General features: G+C 43.0%; 2 protein-coding genes across 2 annotated transcripts in view; one reads left to right on the top strand and one right to left on the bottom strand.

Annotated features, from left to right (window-relative positions):
• Positions 1–2050: 2050 nt before the first annotated feature.
• Positions 2051–8148, bottom strand: LRRC42 (leucine rich repeat containing 42). Its single transcript, XM_009319790.1, has 7 exons — positions 7663–8148; positions 5078–5209; positions 3883–4001; positions 3381–3469; positions 3184–3297; positions 2949–3033; positions 2051–2535 (listed from the first exon to the last, which is right to left on the bottom strand). Exons 1-7 carry the CDS (start codon positions 8133–8135, stop codon positions 2279–2281), a joined length of 1269 nt encoding a protein of 422 aa, XP_009318065.1. The 5' UTR covers positions 8136–8148; the 3' UTR covers positions 2051–2278.
• Positions 8149–8552: 404 nt separating this feature from the next.
• Positions 8553–8939, top strand: part of HSPB11 (heat shock protein family B (small), member 11) — a 4734-nt gene continuing 4347 nt past the window's right edge. Inside the window, exon 1 of the mRNA XM_009319835.1 lies at positions 8553–8608. Coding sequence (XP_009318110.1) covers positions 8553–8608 — 56 coding nt within the window. The remainder of the gene's footprint in view (positions 8609–8939) is intronic.

Here is an 8939-nt window from a genome sequence, read left to right as displayed (position 1 = left end):
CAGGAGGGTGAGGAAATGGAGGCAGGCTTAGGGGACATGGAGGGTATCCCTGGCTGCAGGGGAAACCACATGCACTCCCCTCTCCTAAGAAGCTTTGTAATTGAGCTGAACCACAAAGAAATGGGGTCCCACCCAGTACCTGCAGGGTAGAGCCCCAGGGTTGCTCTCCAGCTGATGTCCCTGTATCAGTTTCCCAGTGAGCACTCCTGGGAGGCCAGAGCTGTGATTAATGGGCTCAGATTTGAAGGAGAGAGGAACTGGGGACTCATCCTGCTCTGGATTTACACCTGTGAAGAGAGACACGGGAAGCAGCAGTCCACAGGCAGCAAGACTCATAAGCCAGCCTGGAAACAGCCAGGGATGCAGCGGGCAGTTTAAGCAGACACTTGGCTGAGCCTATCTATTTCGGGGTGTCTCCTCCTGTAATTTTTCTTACTGCCTGGTTCCTGGTCAGCAGAGGCCGTGTGCCTTGCAGACAGCAATAAACAGAGATTAGTGGGTGGAGGACATAGTGGTAAGTGTGCCTAAGTCTTCCTAAGATAAAATTTACACAATGGTGTGTTTAAGAGGAAGCCTGCTGGTCAGAAAGAAACCTAAGGAAAGGAGTAATTGTACCATGGATGAAGAACGTAAGAAACACAGTGCTCTAAAACACCTCTTTTCAAAAGGAAAGATGTACTGTATTATTTTACCAACGAGTCTGTGACCTGGGCAGACTGTTCATGTTAAATCACGATGTGCCTATTTTCCGGCTCAAGGCATCAGCTCCCAGCTGCTTTACCGATGTGAAATGGAGTATACGATTCTCTGAGACACGCATCTCTCCATGGTCAGATTAGCAGATCTCCACAGTCATGGAAGGGCTAGCAGAAGAAATCCGTGGTGGCTGTTGAACCAGAAGCCAGCTGCAGGAGGAGGATTATACATGAGCGCCACAGTCATCTTCCTCCCTGTTGAGATGCTGTTTTGCTAAGTCTCTATTTGTGCCGTTATTTGTCTCAGCAGAGGGCTGATGTAGTCGTCAGTTGAAGCTATTAATAGCCTTGAGTTTCTGGGAAAAAATGTAGGGCTTGAATGCAAGTATGTTTGTTTGTTTGTGTGTAGCCCTTTTTTGAGGAAAATTCAGCAATAAAAGAACAAAGAGAGAAAGGGGTTTAGCTCTTTATGCATTTTTAGGTGAAGCTTCTTTTCTTGGCCTCTTCATGATTTCCAAGGATGTGTTGCTTTTCTTGTTGCTGAATTGTGGCACACAACTGTGTGAAAGGAAGGTATCCTCTAAACAAGCACTAGTAGAGGAAACCTGTTGTAAATTCTTGGCCTTGGAGACCTAAGAGTGCAATGACGGTGGCAGTGCGCAACTCACGGGCACCGTGCACCTCAGCCAGTTTTGACAGAAACGCTCAGGGCAGGAATTCAATGATAAACACACCTGCAGCACTACAGCTCTACTCCTGGCTTCAGACAGACCAACGCAGAACCAGTCTGAGTATCTAGTTTTTTCACAGCAAATATGTGTAATTCTGTGAACGCTGCCCTGAATGTTTTTAGACGGGGAAGTACGGACAGTATATTGCAGGCATGCATGCGCACTGAGAATAGGTTTTAAGCCACAGAATGCTCTCAAATGCAGCGAATTTTCTTGTAAGGGAGAATATATTACAACTGCAGAGTCTAATCTCTACAGTAACCCAGTTTCAGCTTTCATTTCCTGGGCTAAAATGAGAGATAGGGGACTTCTGTTCTACTTTGGATTTCTGCAATAGCTGTTACCGAGGGGTTACTCTGTCTCTGCCTCCCTCCCCCGGGGCCTGTGCTTATCCTCTTTGCTTTTTCCCTTTGTCAGAGCTCTATCAGCACAGCCCGGCGCTTACAGGCTGAGGTTTATGTTCTACCAGCTCTATTAAAGTCCCAGGGCACTTGACAAGCACAGTGCAGCTTCATTTCAGATGAGCTGCAGTGATTAGTCTTCTGCCCCTCAGGAGGCGAGAGAGGAGAAGGGATAGGACCAGCTATTTTTGTGAATGATATCTATGTCAGAAGAACTAGTTAAGGATAACAACAAAAACTTTATTTGAAAAAATTATTACGTATTGAAAATATACAGTAGTATCATCAACCTTCTTCTTGACTCTATCCCTCCCCAAGCATAGGTTAACCCACGAGCATATCACAGCAACCAGATTTAACAATACTGGTCTCCTTTGTTACTCCCTCTCAATATGTCTAAATTCTGTCATCAGCAAGAAAACAACAAACAAAAGACCCACTTCTTTCTGACTCAGTAGGTATTTAACAAATCCCAGTCCTCCACAGTGAGGCACAGATGCTTCTGTTTGGAAGTCCTTTCTCTCTCTTGTTCAGCCAAAGCTCTTTTTTTATTGTTCGTTAATTCGTGGCTGCCTGCAACCTCCTTTTGCAAAGATAAATGGCAATTTTGAACTTTTTCCTTATAAAACTGCAAGTTTCCAGATGCTTTTGTTTCTGCCTCCACCAGCGTGCATTTGACTACTTCCTCTATTCTGTGTGTCTTGCCATCTACAGAAAAGAAAACCAACCAAGTTTAGATCTTTGGGAAAAACAGAATTATGCTGTAAAATGCACACTTGCGTTGCAAATTGTTTTGGCCAAGCCAACCTAGAATACTGACTGCTTTGCTGAAATGTGCATAGGTAAAAATAACATTTATATTTTGGACTCGGAATTTTAAGGGGAAAACTCAGTTATTATAAGTTGCCCTAAGCATGCTGCCATGCTGTACTTTAAGAGTTATCCAGCAGTCTAACAACCTCCTGTAATCAAACACGTTGTAATGCAAATGGCTGAAATGTTACACAAATGGCTGAAACTGCACACCTGAGATGCTATTTGTACTTTAAAAAATAAAAAAGTATGAAAATATTCCTTGTAGAAAAGAAAACAAACTATGTGGTCTCTATGCAGTTACGTACAGAAGTGCAGAGCTGCTGTTCTGGATCTCAAGGTGTCTTGTGGCTTGATGGCCTCCATAACTGCCTGCTCCCACTGCAAAACTGTCTGAAATAACATTTGAAGGAGTTAAAATGTTTCTTGTAAAATGTACAGAAATATCTTTGGAAACAACTCTATCCCTTATTCTTTCCTATTCAGTCATGTAATACTCTGTAAGGACAATTTCTAGAGTAAAACAGAATTAAAACCCCATACCTGCTCTGCCCATCCCTCTGTTTTGCAGTTAGTATGATCAAATTCTTTCAGAGGCACTTTTGAGTGAACCAGGCCTATCTGCATTTGGATCCGCTTAATGACGGCATTGACGTCCTAGTGAAAAGGGAAATAAAGTAGTCAGAGGGGAAGAACATTTGATTACACTTGTCCAGTAAACTTAGACAGATTTTTTTTACCTTGACACCTGTCTCAGAAATGTCCAAACAATTCAATTTCTTGAAAGAAAGAAGGTATCCAATTCCCACATCTGTGATTTTAGGGTTACCTGTAAGGTCAAGTAAAGTTAACTAAGTTGCAAGATGTGGAGAAAGATGATCAGAATACCAAGAAACTATTTGTTCCAAAAGCTAATATTGGAACAAGGGGGTTTTGGCCTTTTTTTGTAGTACGCTTCATGTTTTGAAAGTGAGTCAAAACTGACTTTTTCCCCCTAATGATCAAAATACAATTATTTACAATAACAATTCTCAAACTATTAAAAATATTTGTGTAAGTAGCAAGTGGCGGAGACTACAGGTATGACCTGTGCCTTCTGGAAAGTCGTTGGTGAAATTTGGAGTTGAGTACTTGGCCCATGGGAATCATCAAATGAATTGTATTCCTTCCATATTAAGGAGGATAAATTCTTTATCAGAAAGGATACAGGTTGCTTCTAATATTAAACCATGAAGTACTTACAAGACAAGTCTAATACCAAAAGATTCTCAAGTCCCTTTTTCAGTACTCGTACTGGTGCTGTCATTCTGCGAAGGCCTGCATCTGATAAAGAGTTGTCTTTCAGGAGAAGCCGTTTTACGCTGGGAGGAGAGATACAAATGCATAGTTTATAGTCATTATTTTAGACAGTTTTGCAGAATGTCCTAAAACTCTGTGTCGGAAGGCCGGGGTCTTCCTGCGCCAACCCTTCAGGCCACTTTGTTAACATTAGTAAAAAGTACCAAGAAAGAAGCCTGGGTTAGTAGGACTAACAAATATCTTTATATTGCCTCTGCTAGCTCAACAGAAGCACTTACCTGACCAGCTACTCCCAGAGCTCCAGTGACAAACCGATCTAGAGCACAAGCATTTGCTAACAGAGACAATAAGGTTCTTTATACACTGAAGTTATTTAAACTAGGGCTGCCACTCTCAAATCCACTCAAAACTAAAAAGAGAAAAATGCTTGGCACAATGGGAGAGGACAGATTCGGTAAGAGATACGGCAATGATTTTAAGTAAGCAATGAGGTATTATAACATAGATGAACAAAACTCAGGGAAAAACGTAACACTAAAACATTCTTCAGAGCCCTTCAAAACAAAACCTTGATGCAAAATGCGCCAAAATCTTATAGTAACATAGTATCTGCTAATTAGCAGTCATCCTGCTTATTTTCAAAATTTTCTACTTTTCAATCTTTAGTAGCAAACAAAATTACAAAATTTATTTTTTTGAAATGTTAATTAACTAAATATTCAACCTACTGCTTGCAGAAATCTTCATCTGGAACACTGGTTTGGTTAAAAATTTGGCTGATAAAAGTTTCCTCTTAAAAAAGGAAATAAAAGTGTAAAACTGTTCCAAATGCTTAAGATGCAGTTTTTACCTGGCCAGTGGGAATTATAAAAAGTTGATGTAAAAACATGAGACAGTAAATTATCTTAAACATTTGTAGGACCTTTTATGATTCAGTATGTGCTTTGGATCATGTGCTTTGTGTACAGTAAATTCTGTATTTTGTTTACCTCAAGAATGGGGTTTATGAACAACCGAAATCTTCAAACTACATTGCTGCCTGTGAAACTTTCCTTTAAAGCCACAGCCTGATTCTTTGAACTGCTTAGCGATAGGAAAAGAAAGTGTCATTTTTAGCTATGTGTCAAGAAATCGGTACCTAGACAGAGCCTCTTTGGTGAGGTGTTCCAGCAGTTCATGTTCATCTCCAAGTTTACAACAGGAGAGATCTAAACACGTCAGCTCCCGGAAAGACTTAATTTCTTCTAGCTTTTCAGAGATAACCAGGTATCTGCAAAGAGAAAAAAAACCCAAAAAGCTATCAGTGTAGGCACCCATATCCTCAAGTGTCACAAGCATAACGCAGTTGTTTCTTGTAAGTACCTATGTGAAAATTGACAGAAATTAGCCAGCTGTCCTAACTACCTTTTTATGTGCAGTCTGCACACAATACATCTGAGTTCCCAGTCTTTTCCTTGAACAAATGTCATGGTTTTGCTTTCATTCAAAATATTGGACTAACAATTAAGACTTCAACTTGCAAACATCGCAGTTAGGGACTTCTTTACAGATTATTATTGTATTATTTCAGAATAATGCAGAATATATATTCCAGTTTACCGTAAATCAACTTCACAAACTGCTCTTCCTCAGTATCTAGGAAGTGTGTAGACAAACCCACGTTCATCCGGGTTTAAAATCTACTTCAAATGTATCAGCATAGCTTGTCAAATGGCAAAATTTTACTTTTTATATACGTAAACAAAATACTTCACTAGACATAAAAGTCCTACAGGACACCTGCAGGACTCCAACTAGAGCTGTCACTACACCCCAGGCAGTAGTTTTTCAGTGGGTTATTTTTTTAGCTGTGTTGGTTCCCTGATCTGAGTCACTCTGCAGCCATGCAAACATCTGTGCTGGAACTATTCAGTAGGAGGTTTAGAGATGGGAACAAACCACTCAAGAATGGCATGCATGAATATGCAGTAATAAGCACGTAGCAGTCACTACCTCACCAATCTCCTCTGCGTTTACTTCTTATTGTCCCTGTGACAAGAAAAGCCCCAAATTCACTAATCTCTCCTGAATTTACCTTATATTCCCCATGGCAAGACAAACCCTGAGGTCAGCATCTTCACTGCTGAAATGAGGGGCGCTTACTAATTTGATCCCTCAAGGAACACCTCTTTGGCCATGCAAATAAGGGGACCTTAATATCCTCCCACTTGCAAGTATACCTATCAAACTACCCCACCAAATCCCTTTGCCATGCAATTCAGCTATGCGGAAGGCGGAGTGCAAGCCAATTCTTGAGAGGTACTACTAGCTCAAGGGGGTTGTGAAGAGAAGAGTGGGCTCTTTTAGAAATAAGATTAATCAGAAAATGCCTTAATATCTTACTTCCTGGATTTCAAAGACTCGATACTTAACTCGGCTTTCTGTAATGGCAAAAGATGCCAGAAGTAACTTCATTTCTGAATTAAGCCCACAAAAAGTATCTGTACTAGAGATAAAAAGGGAGTAGGTTTAAAAGATAAAACAAAGGATAATTGACCTCTGCTCAAACATTCCTACTGTGCTTAAAACACCCTTGGTACTTCAGATGAATATGCCTGTACTTTGATTTTAAACTGGATAAACCATCCCTTTTTCAAGTGTACAGATGGAAGACAGACCGGTTATATTACTGGGAAAGACTTTAGTAGGAGCAAGGCTTTAAAAACATAATCCAGTTTTAAGCTTGGTTAGACTTTCTTTTAGTGAAAAACAATGTGGACATTGAGAAGATGGAAAAACTGGTGCTGGACTCTCATCAGAACCTCGTTAAAACATGTTCAATACGGGGATGGGAACCACAATAAACTAAGGTAAAACCTGCCTGACTTCAAAGCCTGTAACTTACCTACAAGACTGTATCTTCCTCTGAGCCCCCAAAATGAAACAGGATAGCAAGCTTATAGTAAATAAACCCAGACATTTTGCAAGGGTGTATTTTATCTGTACAGTCAGCTAAGTATGTTGAAATACTTATAAACAGCAATTACAAAAACGTCCCATGAAATACCTGAGAAGGCATTAAACACACAGATTGCTACGGAAGTGCTGATTATTATTGTTAAAAAATAGTTGCAGGTTTAATCCTTCACATAAAATCCCCTGTTAGTTAACACGCATGTAGTCTGTTACCTGTATTATGATTTGTATCTTAGAATGAAACTAGCAGCTGCACTTGTAGGAAAGGAATCATAAAATCATAGAATCACAGACTCCTTTAGGTTGGAAAAGACCTTTAAGGTCATCGAGTCCAACTGTTAACCTAGCACTGCCAAGTCCACCACTAAACCATGTCCCTAAGTGCCACATCTACACGTCTTTTAAATACCTCCAGGGATGGTGACTCAACCACTTCCCTGGGCAGCCTGTTCTAATGCTTGACAACCCTTTCGGTGAAGAAATTTTCCTAATATCCAGTCTAAACCTCCCCTGGCACAACTTGAGGCCATTTCCTCTCATCCTATCTCTTGTTACTTGGGACAAAATGGGAATGGAAATGGGACAAAATGAAGCAACCAGCAAAGTAAGAAAGACAAGGCTCAGGTAATTTCATGAAAATTAGGTGCTGTCATAAGGCCCAAGAGATTTTTTTTTATTATTTTTGAGAGAAAATAATTTAAGGGAAACTTTAAGTGTGCTAGCAAAAAGCACTAGCAGACGATGACATTTGTTACTGAACACACTTACCTATTCCGCAAGCATAATGAACATAGCACCAAACTGCCATATGCTTCAGTAAACTTCTGTAGAGCTCTCAGTCCCGTTACTGGTTCCGTGAACTTTTGTCTTGCTTCTGCAGCTGAAAAGAGCTTTTCAGCAATCTGCTCTGGGAAACCAATCAACGAGTCAATGTGATCAACATTGTCAGAAATGTAACCCAGCACCAGGCTGAAGAGAGACTTGGCCGAGTACCGGAGGTTCCCCTCCTTAGTGTACGTGAAGATGAAATGATCAGTCCTCTGCCTCCTTGCCCTATCGTCCTCCCTGTTCATACAAAGCTCCACCGAAAATCCTCTGGAAAACAGCCTAAAAGGTCTTGTTTTGGGAGTGACATTCTGTATGCCGCCTGCACCCTGATTTACCACGTGCAGCTTCCCATTTTCACGCACATATATTGGCCCAGTATCCAAATGGCTTTCTGAGTGGAGACAGTAAGACATTCCCCTCGTCCAGTTCTGCAAAAACAAACCATAGACAAGTAAAGAATAGCCACAGAGGAAAACACGACTCAGGAAAGACCCCAAACCCTGGCAGCTTTCCTCAGTGCCCCGAGCGCGCACGGTCATGTAACCCTGCAGTGCAAGGAAGGCCAGGCTGTGTGGAACAGGGCTGTGCACTGCCATCAAACCGCAAACACCAGTCAAGTGAGAACTGAACGCAGGGCTGGCAAAGAGGTGAAGGGCCTTTGCTCTGGCAGGGCCCTGTTGCTCTGTGCCTGGTGCCCATTAGTGGCCTGGGGCTGAATCCCAGTCCTGCACAGGAAGGGGCAACGGGAGGGGTTCTGGGGCTGTGTGGAAAGCCGCCCCCACAGCTTGGCCTGGCTCTGCTGCAGGTGGGGGGGAGGAGGAGGAGGGCAAATGGCCGACTGCAGGAGGGCAATGGAGCCTGCTGGAGAATCTCCCTCCCTGGCAGGGTGGGCAGGCTCCTGGTGCCCCTTCCCCAGCCTAGCTCAGCCGGTGCCAGGGGGCTCTGGTTTGTGAGCAGGGCTCCTGGCAGGGGGCAGGAGGGCGCAGACCCTGCCAGGGCAGGGAGCAGGGGAGGGACGGGGTCCTGTCAGCTCCTATCCTGAGGGGCTGGGGGCTCAGGTCCCGCGGGGCAGGACGAGATGGGGCCTTGCCTGAGGGGGGGAGAGGGGTGCTGAAGGGATCGGTCGCTGCCCGGGAGGAGGGGGGCCGAGGGGATCGGGTCCAGCCCTGAGGGGGCGAGAGGGAGGGTCGGGCCCTGCGCGGGGGGGGCTGGGAAGG

The sequence above is a fragment of the Pygoscelis adeliae genome, unplaced genomic scaffold (genome assembly GCF_000699105.1).
Source record: "Pygoscelis adeliae isolate BGI_AS28 unplaced genomic scaffold, ASM69910v1 Scaffold181, whole genome shotgun sequence".
NCBI classification, from domain to species: Eukaryota; Metazoa; Chordata; class Aves; order Sphenisciformes; family Spheniscidae; genus Pygoscelis; species Pygoscelis adeliae.
This window is presented reverse-complemented; position numbering and strand designations above follow the sequence as displayed.

Excerpts from the sequence above, each read along its gene's own strand:
- LRRC42 (XM_009319790.1), bottom strand. The coding sequence starts at position 8,135 with ATGTCTTACTGTCTCCACTCAGAAAGCCATTTGGATACTGGGCCAATA. Across the intron at positions 5,210-7,662 it reads TCATTATGCTTGCGGAATAG|ATACCTGGTTATCTCTGAAA; the intron begins GTAAGTGTGTTC and ends TTCTCTTTGCAG. Across the intron at positions 4,002-5,077 it reads ACCAAAGAGGCTCTGTCTAG|CGTAAAACGGCTTCTCCTGA; the intron begins GTACCGATTTCT and ends CTCTCCTCCCAG.